The sequence below is a fragment of the Ochotona curzoniae genome, unplaced genomic scaffold (genome assembly GCF_017591425.1).
Source record: "Ochotona curzoniae isolate NIBS_2020 unplaced genomic scaffold, NIBS_Ocur_1.0 scaffold_2587, whole genome shotgun sequence".
In the NCBI taxonomy this organism is placed as follows: Eukaryota; Metazoa; Chordata; class Mammalia; order Lagomorpha; family Ochotonidae; genus Ochotona; species Ochotona curzoniae.
This window is the reverse complement of record NW_024467096.1, coordinates 16,593,915-16,609,899: the sequence shown is the minus strand read 5'-3', so window position 1 is coordinate 16,609,899 and position 15,985 is coordinate 16,593,915. Positions and strand designations below refer to the sequence as shown.

At 45.1% G+C, this 15,985-nt stretch overlaps 1 protein-coding gene across 1 annotated transcript; it reads left to right on the top strand.

The window, feature by feature from the left end:
- The first annotated feature begins 3,594 nt into the window (after positions 1–3,594).
- Positions 3,595–12,781, top strand: LOC121171247 (nmrA-like family domain-containing protein 1). Its single transcript, XM_041002871.1, has 5 exons — positions 3,595–3,692; positions 6,782–7,020; positions 8,157–8,406; positions 9,464–9,654; positions 12,142–12,781. Exons 1-5 carry the CDS (start codon positions 3,653–3,655, stop codon positions 12,319–12,321), a joined length of 900 nt encoding a protein of 299 aa, XP_040858805.1. The 5' UTR covers positions 3,595–3,652; the 3' UTR covers positions 12,322–12,781.
- The last annotated feature ends 3,204 nt before the right edge of the window (positions 12,782–15,985 follow it).

The following is a 15,985-nucleotide window of genomic DNA, read 5'->3' as shown; positions in this document are numbered from 1 at the left end:
TCTGTCCCACATCCCATTCAGCTCTTACACATTTCAATGGGCATTGAAGCCTTGTTCAACCTAACCAGCCCCACTATCCAGCCCACACACATCAGCCCACACACATGCTGGTAGGTGCCATCTGTCCAGCCTCTGGGTTTCATGCTCTCCAGTGGGAGTGATAACCCTAGAAGGAGGTGCCCACTATTTCCTTACTGGGCCACTCCCATACCCAGATCATGGAGTCTCCAAGTGGTTCTGTAGTTTAACTTGACAGAATTAGCCCCCAGTGTCAGCATCTGCCTGCTGATGCTGCAGCAAAATCCAACCAATCCTCACCCACTCTGATTTATGCTTACACCAGTAGGAACACTCAACCCAGACTGTCTTTTCCCTGATCTAGCTCACATGAGGCCCACAGGTTTTATAGCCCTGCCTGGTCTGATCTGCCCCCCATCTCAACTCACACTCTCCAGTGGGAGTGGTGGCCCAGCAGGAGAGCCCTCCACATTCCCAGCTTTGCCCCCTCTCTCCCTGGTTCTCACTTGTGCTGGTTGGGTGCTGCAGCCCAATCTAGCATGGCTCCCCTCACCTCGGTTTTTACCAGAGGGTGCTTGTAGCCTGGCCTGACCCATCCCACCACCAATTCCAGCTGATGCTGGTTGGGGTTATAGCCTAACCCAGTCCAGCAGGTATCCAATCCCAACCATACTGTGTACTGGTATGTGTTGTGACAGAACCTGGCCCAACTCACACTCTATTCTGGTGCTCAAATTCACCAGCTGGTGATGTGAACTGACCCAGCCTGGTCTGCCCCTGACCTATGCCAAATGTATGCTGCTGGGTACATTTCCCTGGCCTGGTCGGGCTGCTCTCTATTGTGGTTCTTATACTCCCCTGCAGGGACTGTGTCCTGCCAAAGGAGTTTCCCAAGCTCCTCCATCAGAACCTCTCCCAATGCTAGATACAGCACCTACCAATGGGTCCATGAGCCAGCCCTACTCAGTCCACCTCCTGTCCCGGCCTTTTGTGACTCGCCTTCACTCCATTCTGGTTCTTACTGCTGCACATTTCAGAGCAGCCAAGGCTCATCCATAGCCAGACATAGCTCACACATGGCACACTAGGGGCAGAGTCCTAGCCTAGTCCATCCTACATCTACCCTGGTCCTCCAGAGCACCAAATGTTGCTGGAGTCTAGCCTGGCTCAATGCACCCAGACACAGTTCACACTTGTGCCAAGGGATACTGCAGTCATGTCTAGACCAGAATACAGCTCCCACTCTGACCCCCGCACTCACCAGTGGGAACCCCAACCCAGCAAGTGTGTACCCGTAGGTCCCCAACCAGCCCTGTTCCCAACCATAGATCCTGTGTGTGCCAGTGGTTGCTCTGACTCAGTTGGCATAGCCCCTCACCCTTCTTGGCCTTTGCCTTAGATGCTGTGACCTAAAATCCCTGGGTCATACAAACCAGTAGGTGTAAGAGCCTAGCTCGGCATGACCTGTACTCCAGGCTGATTTCTGTTCTTGCTGATGAGCTGAGGTTTGCTCAGCCTGTCCAGTCCACCCCCTTCTATAACAAACGTACACATTAGCCAATAGTTGGAGCTATTTTGCCCAGCTTGCTTGACCCCCAGGACTGGACCATGTGATCGTTGGTGAGAGTTATGATCCACTAGGGGAGTTTCCCAAGTGCGTCTACTTGACCCTGTCCCAGACCCAGATCTCATACATGCCAGCAGGTGCTAGACCAGTGCCCAGCATAGTCTGCCCTTCCATCTTGGCCTTGTACGAGCTGTGAGCTTTATGCCCGACCCACCCCACATCCTGTTTTAGGATGCACATGCGGGTGCTGCTGCCTTGACTGTTGGTGGTTCGTTTACCCGGTGAATGATGGCAGGTTCCATGAATCATACCCCAACTCTTAAGCTAACCAGTGGGACTTGTGTTTTCACAGGGTTAGGCCTATTTATTCCTTCACAGAATCTACCCCCCAGACCTGGTTCTCTCACATGCTAGTTGGTATCATGACCCTTCCTAATGTGACCCATCCCCTGTTCTGACACTCAGGTACTGGGATCTAGCCCTGCCAGACATGCCCTCAGCCATAGCTTTTGTGTGGACTGGTGTGTGGCAGTCAGTGATAATGTGCACTAACAGCCCATCTCAGGACTCACATGTGGGCCGGTGAATCAGTCTGACTCAAACAGATCTTACAAACTCTCCCCTCCAAACCACCAAGTCTCAGTTCCCACACTTGCTAGCAACTTCAGTGACCTCGTCGCTGGGAGTCACACTGCATTCATCCCTCACCTACCCTCTCATTGGCCTTATCCCTGGATGTCTCTAGGTACCAATTACACATCCATAAATCCTAGAGCCAGCCGCCGGGAGGCCTGCATGCAGAACTTCACGCCACCTCACATGATGGCCTCCCAAAAGTCAGGACTCGTTCAACACATGGTGACAGTGTCCATGCCCAAGGTCCCAAGCATTGGGTCCAGCCTGGCTCGGGTATCCTTCACATTGCCATGCTGCTGAGGGCTCCTTTTACCCAAACCTCGCAGTCAAGCACCCAATGTGTATTTTTTTAAAGATTTATTTATTTTTATTAGAAAGTCAAATTTATAGAGAGAAGGAGACACAGAGTGAAAAATCTTCCATCGGCTGACCTACTCCTCAAGTAGCCACAACTGCCAAAGCTGAGTAGATCCAAACCCAGGAGCCAGGAGCTTCTTTTGAGTCTCCAACTAGGGTGCAGGGTCCCAAGGCTTTGGGCCATCCTCCACTGCCTTTCCAAGCCACAAGCAGGAAGCCAGATAAGAAGTGGAACAGCCAGAACATGAACCGGCACCCACACAGGATCCTGGCTGATGTAAAACAAGAACTTCAGCATGAGGCCACCAATGCAGGGACCCTTATAACTGTTTTATTAGGGAGTGAATGAAAGGACAATTTATCATATAGAAAACTGCTGAGTTGGTGGCCAGCATATCCAGGTGCACATGGAGGATAGGCAGTCCATCGGAACCTGAAGAAGATACCTGGTACCACATCAGAGGATGGAGGACAGAAAAAAATCAATCAACTGCCCCAGCCATGTGTTGGCAGTGAAAATCTGGGCAAACACAGACTCTGAAGTGAACTATGTCAGCCAGTGGATTCTGGAGAGGTTTCATCGTGCTTGGAATAGCGAGTTTGGCAGCAGTTCAGAAGTGTTGAACTATCAAAACTGCTTGAACAGGACCCTTGGAGCATGCCTCACGCCGGAGACCTGGGCTGGGTGGGAGGCTGGGTGGGGCTTCTCCCTTTGTTTCTCCCCACTTACCCCAGATACAGGGTGGAAATGATGATATTAGTGTGGAAACAATGGTTTTACCCACTTTCCTGTAGCCCTTGACCCTTTGTACCCTAATCAACTATGTAAAGATTGTCAAAATAAAGCAATTTTAAAAAATAAAATAGAATTAAAAAAAAAAAGGAAAGGAAACTGCTGAGTCACAATGACTAATTCAGCTGCCAGTTCCGGGCCAATTACAAATAGAAACAATGTATTAAGGGTGTGGTTATAAGAAGAGCTTTATAATTCTTGTGCAAGAAGCAGAGCTGCATTGCAGCTGCTGTTGCTGTACTGAGGAGAGCTCCCCAGAAACTTCTTCTTCATCCGGAAACATGGCCAACAAGAAAGTGATTGCTGTGTTTGGAGCAACAGGTAAGAAAGGTTTTTTTTTACTACATACCCACTCTGCTCACCCTCCTGTCTCAATGTTTTTTACTGCAGTTCGCAAGTGTGGCTTAAACAAAGCCCTTTAGGGGACTGGAAAACACACCTAGAAGCTTACATCATTGGTGGCTCCAGGACTGGGATGTTGGACTCCATTTTCACAGTGGGTCAAGGACCACATCTCTCTGTCTCAACCGGGGGCTGACTTGTGGATTGACTCAACTGGTTTTCTATGTTTGGGAGAGACTGTAGTCCAAGTAGCTTTAGGTTCTCATGTATTTTTTATTTGAGAAGTAGATTTGAGAGAGAGACAAGCACAGAGATCTCCATCCATTGGTTCCCTTCCCTTGGGCTGCACTGTCCCAAGCTGAACCAATCTGAGAACAGAAACCAGGAGTCTCTCCTGGGTTTCTGACGTGAGTCGAGGGGCTCAAGGACCTGGGTCATCTTTCATTGCTTTTCCAGGCGTTAAGCAGTGAGCTGGATCAGAAATGGAACAGCCAGGACTTGAACTGGTGCCTATATAAGACACCAATACTGCAGACAGTATCTTCTGTGCCCTCTGGGACTGGTCCCTGTTACTGTGTATTTTACTATTTTGATGATTTAAATTTTCTGCCTCACAAGGTATCTTCATAATTTTCACATTCTTCACTAGTAGACTTCTGTTTTCTTCCTCAATCATTGGCACTAATTTTTAATTTTTTAAAATTATGATTGTTGTCTAATTTGCAAGGCAGAGGCACACAGAGAGATGGAGATTGCCCATGTGCTGATTCACTCCACAGATGCCCACAACAAGACTGGAATGGGTGTAAGCCAGGAGCTGTGATTTTTTTTTAAAGATTTATTTTTATTATTTTTTAATTGGAAAGGCGGATATACAGAGAGGAGAGACAGAGAGGAAGATCTTACATCTGATGATTCACTCCCCAAGTGAGCGCAACGGCCGATGCTATGCCGATCCGAAGCCAGGAGCCTCTTCCGGGACTCCCACGTGGGTGCAGGGTCCCAAAGCTTTGGGCTGTCCTCGACTGCTTTCCCGGGCCCCAGGCAGGGAGCTGGAAGGGAAGTGGGGCTGCTGGGAGTAGAACCGGCGCCCATATGGGATTCTGGGCGTGCAAGGTGAGGACCTTAACCACTGCGCCACCGCGCCGGGCCCCAGGAGCTGTGATTTTCTGTCTAGGATGTCCCTCTGGCTGCCAGGGACACTCAAACCACCACTGGTCACTGGCTCCAAATTGTGCATCAGCAGGAAGCTGGAAACAGGTGCAGAGCAAGGACTCAAACGTAGGCACTCTGATGTGGGAGGTGGGCATCCCATGTGGCAGCTTAACCACTAAACCAAACACATGAGTGTTCACTAGGTTTTATGAATTTGCTTTCACTGCTTCACTCTCCTACCTGTTCAAGCTTCTCTCAACTGTTCCTTTGAGGAGTGGATGACCCACAGTACTGGAAGAATCCATCTTGGCATGCACAGCAATGCACGTGAAGGAGGATCCATTCTGTAGCACATGCTCTCCTGCAGTGTCCTTAGATTACACTGCACCTGCAGGCCTTGATGACCTCATAGTCCAGTGACTCTTACTCTTTGCTCCTGGTGTTTGTTATTTGTTTTATCTCATGTTAGACCTAAAGGACTGCACATCTCCAAAGCGCAGAGCTAAGTGGACATAGATTTCAGTATTTATACTCCATTCAATCACTCATCCATTCATTCAGCTGACAGGAGGCATTGAGAACCTCTACCATGCCAGGTAGTAATCTGAGTCCATGATTGGGAAATACAGTATGAACAGTCTCTGTTTTTACCCAGTTCCTTGCTTTGCAAGGGCAGAAGTGCAAGGAAATAATTACAATATTCATGATCATTCCATCCCCTCTGTTGATGTCCTAACTCCAAGTGCTTCAAAATGGGACTGCTTTTGGAGACAGGGTCTTTAAAGAGATAATCAGGGGCCCGGCGGCATGGCCTAGCGGCTAAAGTCCTCGTCTTGAACGCACTGGGATCCCATATGAGCGCTGGTTCTAATCCCGGCAGCTCCACTTCCCTTCCAGCTCCCTGCCTGTGGCCTGGGAAAGCAGTCGAGGATGGCCCAAAGCTTTGGGACCCTGCACCCGTGTAGGATACCCGGAAGAAGTTCCTGGATCCTGGCTTCGGATCAGCATAGTGTCAGCCGTTGCGGTCACTTGGGGAGTGAACCATCGGATGTAAGATCTTCCTCTCTGTCTCTCCTCCTGTCTGTATATCTGACTTTCCAATAAATAAGTAAATCTTTAAAAAAAAAAAAAAGAGAGAGAGAGAGACAGAGAGAGATAATCAGTTTACATGCGACCATTAGGGTGGATTGTAATCCAATCATCACATGTGTTTATGGGAAGAGGGCATTTGGCCTCAGGGGAATGCATGTACCCACAGAACTGGGAGATGAAGCTAGGCACTCTTACATGAAACATGAATTCTGACTGGATTCTTAACCCATACTTCAATGTCCACTGCATTCCATATTTTTGTACCCCAGGTGTTAGCACCAGGCATCCTCAGAGTTCTGAAATTGTACAGTGGTGAATGGGATGTCCTCCATTAGCAGGATAATCTAGAGTCGGCACTTGATGGGAGCTGAACATGGTAGATGTAGAAGCACAATCATAGTGTAAGGCAGAAAGAGGAGTGAAGCCAGCCAGGTTGTACTCAAAAGGCCCCAGTACTCTCAGGAGAACCACTCTCTAATGGTATGTACCAGCACCCATGACTTGAGGGTCTCACAACAGACCTATGTCTTAGATACTCCGATTAGCTAAGTCTCTACCGTTAACCCACCAAACACATAACAGTCAGACTTCAGGGTTGACAAATTTGCATGAGATAAGGCTGCGAAATTCATAGCACTTGGGACTTTGAAGGAGTTGTTAGAAAGTAGTATAAAAGGCATGGGCTACCCAAAGAGCCAGGCAGTGCCTCCCAAAGGAGATGCCACTCCAGGCCTGCTCTGAATCAGGGACCTTTGAGGATAAAGTTCCCTAGTGAATCATCCTCCGGATCTTTCCCATGTTTCTTTCTCCCTCACTTGCAGGTGCTCAAGGAGGCTCTGTGGCCAGGGCACTTTTGGATGCCAAACATTTTACAGTGAGGGCATTGACCAGAGATGTGACTAAACCCAGTGCCCTGGCGCTCAAGGATCTTGGTGCTGAGGTGAAGAAATGTGATCTGGATGACGAAGTGTCTTTAGTGACTGCCTTAAAAGGTGTCTATGGAGCCTTCCTGGTGACCAACTTTTGGGAATATCTCGACCAGGAGAGGGAAGTGCGTCAGGTGAGCAGCTGTCTGTGTCCTCCTGCCCCTTTGAGCCTGCTGTGCCTGGAATGTGTTCCCTAGGTTTTCATTTGCTCAAATTAGTCCCCACAGTGAGATGTGAAGATGGTGGAAGTTTAATCTAACTGTGGTATGGTAGTCTAACTACTATATGGTAGCTGGGCTTAGGAGTTGGAAGGGTTAGGAATGGTATGAGAGTGGAGCCTCTGTTGTGGACCCCTAATTCTTGGTAAGAAGGACAGACTGCAGAGGAGACCCACATGCTCCCTGTGTGTTGCTGGATGATGTCCTGCACTCTGGGCGTCTGCCAGCAGGAAGGTATAACCAGTTGCAGGCTCTTCAGCATCCAGAACCAAGAGCTTCCAAAGCTACTTTTCTTTATAAAAGTTCCCCACAATCAAAAATCTCATCTTAGTAACAAAAATGAACTCTGCAGCACCATTTTCTGTTGCTATTCCTAACTACTTTTGTGCTCCCTGGAATGGACAAGCCATCAGTCTGGGCAATATAGGAAGTTCACTCCACAACATCCCTGTGCTATCCATAAAATGTGTATACTTTGAGTATTTGCTAAAAGTATCTTTGATTGTGAAAATAATGGCACGCATACAAATTTCAAGAGTTAGATATGTGAGATTCTTTAATGGTGCCACTCATTGCTCCCACTTACTGTAGATAGTGTTGGCATGCGCAGAAGAACTGCTCACACAAATGGAAGCTATTCTGATGGTGAAAGAGGGAGAATGGGATGAAATGGGAGTTCTAAATTTCAGGAAGAGAATCTAGAGATTGTTCCATAATGGGCACCTAGAAATTAACAAGCGAATAAAGCCACAAAGATGAACTCCAGAGAAGAACAAAATATGGACAGAGTAAATATAAGCCTCATAGAACAGGGTTCAGCTTCAACTGTGTTTGAGCAGGGACTATTAATCTAGCTCCAAACAACACTGCTGGAAGGATGAGATACAGGGCACTGTTCTGTGTGTGATCTGTCAGCACATAACCTGATGTATTTAGAGGTCACATGTGCTTCCTCTCCATGTGGATGCAGATGGTATGAAAAGGAGAAGCGATGCCCTCTGGTCTGTATGCAAAGCTAGGGTCCTCATACTGGCTTCACTTTGTTCCCTTAGGGGAAGCTGGTGGCAGATCTCAGCAAGCGCCTAGGTCTGAAGCACGTGGTGTTCAGTGGCCTGGAGCACGTGCATAAACTAAGTGGGGGAAAATTGACTGCACCACACTTCGATGGCAAAGGAGAGGTGGAAGAGTACTTCAGGTCCATTGCAGTCCCCATGACCAGTGTCCGCATGCCATTCTACTTTGAGAATTTTCATGGTGGTTTGAAACCTGCCAAAGCCTCTGATGGAGATTACTACACCTTGGGTAAGTGGAAGGTTGCAGGGAAAGTCAACCAGACACCTGCTGCCCTCCCTCCCTCCCAACTCTCTTCCTCCTTCCAGTCCTCCCTCCTCTGCCTCTCTCCTCCATTTCAACCACACAATATTCGAGTGCCTACTAGGGTCTCAGCTCTGTGGGAAGCGCTAACAGGGTTGCCAATTGCTCAGGTACCCTCTCAGGTGGTTTCACTATCAAGAGTGAAGAACCTCACGAAGACCCAACGCACAGAAGGTGCACACCCAGGCTCTCACAGGATGACCTTGTGCAAGTCATCAGCCAGGAGTCAGCTTCAGTTACCTCTCATCAGGATGACCTCTAGGATCCTCTGGCCGATCCACTTGACCTTCTTGGGCAAGAAGCAAGGAATGAGTTCCCCTCCTGACATGGATCGCCTGTTCAGATTCAGAGTCCTGAGACGTGGGGCTCCACCCACACAGAGCTTGCTGTTCTAGATAGGGATTGAGTGCTGGGAGACTGTAAATGATGACTTTGTCCTCACCCAAGTCAAGCATGCTGGTGGCATGGTCCAGAGTAACAGCATTGGACATGTCGAGAAACAGTCTGGTTCCAGACAAAGTGAAGAGGATTCCACGGGAAGTAAAGCAGAGGATCTTGTTGCTAACATGGAGGTTACTGATCTGACACACTGAAAAGAGACGCTATACCCTAGATGGGGAGGCGTGCAGCGGGGGGTTATCAGTGATGTAGAGTTCCGGGTGGGGCCAGGGATATTGAGAACACCTATGAAACAGATCAGTGAGGATACTGAGTAAGAAGCTGGACACATTCAGCAGAGCTATCTGGGCTGGTGATGCAATGAGCCCTACTCTGCGCTCAGCAGCTCTGTAGCCAAAGGCTGTTCTTTTTGGCTGACATCCAGAGGCAATCATGTATTCTCATACAAAGCATTGGTATAATATGGAACTGTAGCCACTCAGGTTTCCATGGCTGCCTCTCATTTTCTGTGGCTGTGGGATTTGAGGCTGATAGATGCGACATAGTTAACAGTTTTAATCTTGCTTTTTATATTTTTTCAAACTAGTGCTGCCCACCGGGGATGTACCTCTGCCTGGCATATCCATTGCTGATATTGGAGTCATCGTCTCTAACATCTTTAATTCTCCAGAGGAGTTCATAGGACATGACTTGAATCTCGGTGCAGAAGCACTAACGGTGAAGCAATATGCTGAGATTTTATCCAAGGGTTTGGGGAAAGATATCCGAGATTCAAAGGTGAGTTCTCTTTCTGTTAAGATTTATTTATTATTATTGGGAAGGCCGATCAGATTTATGTGGAAAAGAGGAGACAGAGAGAAGGATCTTCCATCTGCTGGTTCACTCCCCAGTAGCCACAACAGCCAGAGCTGAGCTGATCCAAAGCCAGGAGCTTCTTCCTGGTCTCCCACATGGGTGCAGGATCCCAAGGCTTTGGGCTGTCCTCGACTGCTTTCCCAGGCCATAATAGTGGAGCAGCCAGGACATAAACTGGCTCCCATATGGGATCCTTGAGCATTTGCAAGGTGAAGATTAGCCAATTGAACTGTCATATTGGGCCCCAAAGGTAAATTCTTAGGAGACTATGTTCTAGGGAACTGAGTGTGCTAACATTCTTGTCAATTTGCAAGTTCCTCTAGAGCTTTCTGTGGGTTCAGGCAGGATTAAGTGTAGCCTGCCAGGGGACACTGAAGAGGACTACAGTTCCTTAAATCTATCTGTATTGCTTTATGTGGCTGAAACCCTAGCATGGAACATTATTCCTTTGTGTGAGGGATGCACAGGAAGGAGATTGACTTGAAGATACCACTCCCCTTCTCTAATGTGAAAAGGCTTAGTTGCTATGCTAATTCTGGGGAGGATGCAGCCTGCCACAGGTGGCGCTCTGTGACTTGCAGTGTGAGGTCCTCCACCTCACTGGGCCTCAGGGAAGGCAGGGCCAGAACACAAGGCCATCAGGAACTCTGCTCTAGCTGAGAGGATGTGTCTGACCCTGGCAGAGCATGGCTCTCACAGACAGTGAGACTCAACAGCACGCGTTCTCTGTGCTGAAAATGTGCAGCCCAGGAATTCCCTGCTTTCTGAGATACATGAGTTACTAGAGCTATCAAAGTGACTCAAAGAGGCACACAAATTGATCATTCGTGCATCATTCACAGAAACTTCTGTTGACAAACTCAGTAAGATTTTGTGGATTACAAAATCGCGATTGTTTAGTGTAGACACTGATGCAAAGGAAAAATAAATTGAACATAACTCAATCTCATATAGGGATAAAGCTGCCATGATTTTCTCGTCTTTTCCCATAATAACTACATACATATAAATCTTTAATACATCTGAAACAACACAAACAGTCCATTCTGAATCTAGCCTTTCAACTTAATGCTATATCATGAGTATATGTCTAGCTTGTAAATCTTTTTAAAAAGCAATAATTTGGTTTGATTTTTTCAAATGCAGTATTCATTGTTTCCTTTCAAATTTTTATTGAAATAGTATGGAAAAGAATAAAACATTTATTTTTGTAACTGCAAGGTATTCTTAGAGAACAGATACCACAGCTTGGTTCTTAATTTTTCATTATTAATAGCATATAACAATTATTTCATGTACATCAATTCTGTCTGTCACATTAAAGTTTTTTTTTTTTTTAATTTAAGAGGGAGGGAGTATGAGGTTAAAGAGAGAGAGAGCTCCCACATCTTGTTTCATTCTGGAAATGCTTACAATGGTTGTTACCTGGGCCTGGTTAGAGTCAGTCCTGGCCTCCCTCCCAAGTCAATGGCAACAGTCCAATTGCCTCAGCTAGCACAGCTGCCTCCAAATCAGGGTCCACAGGCAGCTAGAACAAGAGGCAGAGATGGGAACTGAATCCAGGTCCTACCATGTGGAATGCAAGTATCTTAGCCACCAGGATGAACACTTGTGCCCTGTGTCACATCTTTTTAACATCATGTTCCTAAGGTCAAAATAGACCCTGGGAGCTACAGAGATTGTATCACATCAGGTAGAAATAGTTTTTGCTGAATCTGAGGGGCAATCAGTGATCTAGTTGGTGTCTGAGGGGATCCAGGGGTACGTAGGTAGGTATGATAGACAGTGCAAGACAGGTCAGGGGGCATAGGCAGTGGTCCCTGGCTGAGCTGTGAGGAGTGAAGACACAAGGCACCTGGGACAAGAGGGCTAGTGAGGAAGGTGGGGCATCAGTGTGGTGAGAAGGAGGGGCCAGGCCAGAGTGAGGGTACAAGGTACCTTGTACTGCATGGAGGGTCAGAACAGGGATATCCCCTGGAAGGCTGTTAGGGGAAGCCAAGGGGAATGTAGAAGTGTTCACACAAAAGGTGACATAGCTTACCCCAAACACCTGAGGCTGGAAGCAATGTTGCTTCTTGAATCCTACAGCTTTCTCAGAAGTTACAAGCTCCACATAAATGGTATGACATCACCAGCAGGGCCAGGAGCAAGAACTCTTCATCAAGCATGTGACTGGTTCCTCTAAATGAGATCTTTCAAGACTATAAATAGCTTCATAGGGCTCAGATTGACCATCAGATATGACCAGGAGAGTCCATTGGCTGTCCCCCAGTTTCTGAAGAAAGGAGGTTGGTTTTGGAAGTTAGATATGAAACTCTGGACTTGTGTCATCATCAAAATGAAATACTGTATTTTCAGAATTATTTTGAATGTGCTTAAAAACATTCCCTGTTGTTTTGCTTTGAACAGATCACCCCAGAAGCTTTCGAGAAGCTAAGCATCCCTCAAGCCAAGGGAGTGGCCGATGCATTTCGCTTTACACTAAAGAATCCAGAACGTGATTTTGAACTTACGAAACGACTAAACCCCAAAGTCAGAAGCTTCCAGCAGTTTGTATCTGAGAGCATAGAGGCCTTCAAGAACATCTAGAAAACCAGATGTTCTCCTAGGAGCGCCTCACATGTTCTGTATTCCCTACCACACTTTTTCTCTCTACCTCACCACATCAGTGAAATTGGAACAACATCATTTCAACATCCATGTATTCCCTGCAGCTCCCTCTTTGGTGAGAAATGCTGCACTAGTGGCCTGGCAGTGTGATTTGATTCAGGCATCTTTTCAGCCAGTGATATATTCATCTGGAGATGAATGGATATGTCACAAAAGGTGACCTCAGAAGTCCTAAATGGATGTCACCTTTTCTAACTCTCTCTCTCTCTCTCTGCAGCCCAGTGATCCATCACAAGAGGATGCTGGAGCTCCTTCGTACCACAACATGAACCCACTCAGCTTTCTCCTGTGGGTGTCAGCTTAAGCCCTATTGAGCTCCTTTTCCTCAGGAAATTTGTCATTTGCATATTTACAAAAATAAACGATGTTGTAGAGATTATTCTATTTGGTGTTCAATGAGCAAACACAAAGATTTGGAAACTCCCAAGTTCAGTTTGGCTGCAAAGGTTGGAAGTGTGTTCTGTGATTCACTCAGTCAACTATCTATGCACTCATTCAGTACTTAGGCATCCATGCATGTAAGAAAAGAGAAACTGGAGTTAGCATTGTGGCACACTGGGAAAAACTGACACCTGTGTCACTGGTACCAAAAGGAAACAGTTCTGAGTCCTCACTCAAGATTGAGAATCAAGATAAACCAGTGACTCAATCTCTTAGGTTTGAAAAAGCAACAGAGCAATAAGTAACACAGCAAGTTAGTCCCCATTTCACAGTTTTCTGTTCCCTGCAAAATGACAGTGGCCTGGTCTTTGAGTCTGAAATGACCTAGCGAATCACTCAGGCCCTGGACAGATTTCAATCTGCATTGTGCATGGGACTCCTATACCTTAGGAAAGGAGACAAGGATTTCTTGGAGTGTTTAAAATTATTTTTATTATTTTTCATGACATAGTTTTATAGATAAAAGGAATTTCCCATTTTCCCTTCACTTCCACACTGCCTATTTTCTCCTCCCACCATTTTCCTCCATATTATTATGGGTAATATGAACTTAAGAAGAATCACTTAAAGTTGGTTTTCACATAATATGACAGATGTGGGTCTTGCTTCTTAATTCTTCAAGCTGCTATCCAGCTGACCCAACAGCATTTGTTGAAAAGACCAGGCTTTTTACCTGGATTGTTTTCAGTTTTCTTGTCAAGATTAGTTGACTATACATGTGTGGGCTCCCTTCTGGTGTTTCTATTCTGTTCAAATGATCTTCTTCTCTGTTCCTGTGCCAATATCAGACTGTTTTGATAACCACTGCTCTGTAGTATGTCTTGAGGTCTGGAATTGTTATTCTTCCAGCTTAATTTCTATTTTTCAAGATAGCTTTGGCTATTTGTGGTCTTTTGTAATTACAGAGGAACTTTTCTATCATCTTTTCTATTTCTGAAAAGAATGTTGTGGGGATTTTGATTGGGATTGCGTTTAATCTGTATATTGCTTTTGGTAGTATGGTCATTTTGATGATGTTGATCCTGCCAATCCAGGAGCATGGAAAGTTTCTCAATTTTTCAAGATCTTCTATTTCCTTTTTAAATGTTTTGTAGTTTTTATCATGGAGGTCTTCCATGTATTTAGTTAGCTTAATTCCTAGGTATTTGAGATTCCTCACCTCTTTAAAAGGGCACTGTACTTAAAATTTCTTTCTCATCCATGGAATTATTTGTATACACTAGTGCTAGTGCAATCGACTTGTGTTCATTAATTTTGTATCCTGCTACTCTGCCAAAGTCTCTTAGGAGTTCCAACAGTATCTTGACTGAGTCTTTTGATTCTCCTATACTGTTGGGACAACTGGATAGCAGCTTGCAGAATTAAGAAGCAAGACCCACACCTGTTGCATTATATAAAAATCAACTCTAAATGGATCAAGTACCTAAATCCATACCCAGAAACCATCAGGAAAAACACTCCAAGATATAGGAACAGGGAAAGACTTCTTAGAAAAGATGCCAAAAGCAAAGGCAATCAAAGCCAAAATGAACAAATGGGACTACATCAAACTAAAAAGCTTCTGTACAGCAAAGGAAACAATTAACAAAATAAAGAAGCAATTAACAGAGTGGGAGAACATTTTTGCACACTACACAAGTGATAGGGGACTAATATCCAGGATTTACAAAGAACTTCAGAAACCCTGGGACAACAACAATAAAAAAACCAACCCTGTAGCAAAATGGGCAAAGGAAATGAACATTTTTCAAAAGAAGAGGTTCAAATGGCTAGCACGCATATGAAAAGACGCTCATGCTCCCTAGCCATCAGCGAGATATAAATGAAAACCATGTTCAGGTACCACTAACTCCAGTGAGACTGGCCTACATTCAGAACTCAACAACACCTGTTAGTTGTGGATATGGGGAGAAAGGTACCCTCCTTCACTGCTGGTAGGAGTGCAGGCTAGTGCAACCACTGTGGAAATCAGTATGGAGAGTGCTTGGAGAATTGCAAATAAACCTGCCATATGACCCAGCTTTCCCGCTCCTAGGAATATACCCAAAAGGAGTGAAATCTGCATGTGAGGAGGGGATCAGTAATCCTATATTTACAGCAGCACAATCTACAATAGCAAAGACATGGAAACAATCCAGATATGAGTCCAAAGAAGAGTGGTTAAAGAAACGGTGGTACATCTATTCCATGGAATATTATTCAGCCATTAGGAAGAATGAAATTATACTGTTTACAACCAGGTGGTCCCAACTAGACACCATTGTGCTCAGTGGAATGAGTCAATCACAAAAGAACAAATATCATATGTTCTCTCTTATATAAGGAAACCATCATGGAAAGTGTAACTTCAATAATCCAATCTATACTGCTCTGTTTTGTTTTGTTTTGTTTGGCTGCATCCTATGTGTTTTGATGTTTTTTATTTCAGTTTTATTTATTCCAAGTGCTTACTTTTCTCTTGTTGAATTCATTGCTGGCTCACGTATTACACGGTGGCATCATTTTTCCCAAGAGACTTTTGTGTTTTCTTTTTGTCATCCATGTGTTAGTTACTCAGTGGCACGTTTTTTCATAGTACTGCAATTTGTTGTTGTTGTGACTGTTGTTCTAATTCATACCAGTTCTTGACCTTGTTTCATGGCTTCTCAATTATGGAAATGTATAATGATGGAGTATTGGAGTCTACCATATCCAGATGTGGGGATATAATGCAACATGAATCCCTGTTTCCGGACAAAAGATGGACTCCCAGGAAACTGTTGGACATGTTTAGACAATGGGATGCTGGACTGTCTGACATTGTCTGTACCAGCCATGTTGGGGTACAATTAAATAAGAGACTGATGGAATTATGATTCCTTATGAAGGACTATACCACTGTAGTAAAATGGGGAAAATTTGTGGGGGAGTGGGAGTTTGGGGGGAAATCCCAGTCTATACAAAATTGTACCACATAATTTTTAAAAATATATAATATAAAATATATTATATATTAATATATAATATATGCAATATTATATATAATGTTATATAGTATATATATTCATATATTATATATTATAATATATAATATATGTGATATTGTATATGTTATATATTACATATAATATATTCTATATATAAAATATATATATATTAACAG

Coding starts and splice junctions, on each gene's coding strand:
- LOC121171247 (XM_041002871.1), top strand. CDS start 3,653: ATGGCCAACAAGAAAGTGATTGCTGTGTTTGGAGCAACAG. Junction 3,693..6,781: donor TGCTGTGTTTGGAGCAACAG/GTAAGAAAGGTT, acceptor CCTCACTTGCAG/GTGCTCAAGGAGGCTCTGTG. Junction 8,407..9,463: donor TGGAGATTACTACACCTTGG/GTAAGTGGAAGG, acceptor TTTTCAAACTAG/TGCTGCCCACCGGGGATGTA.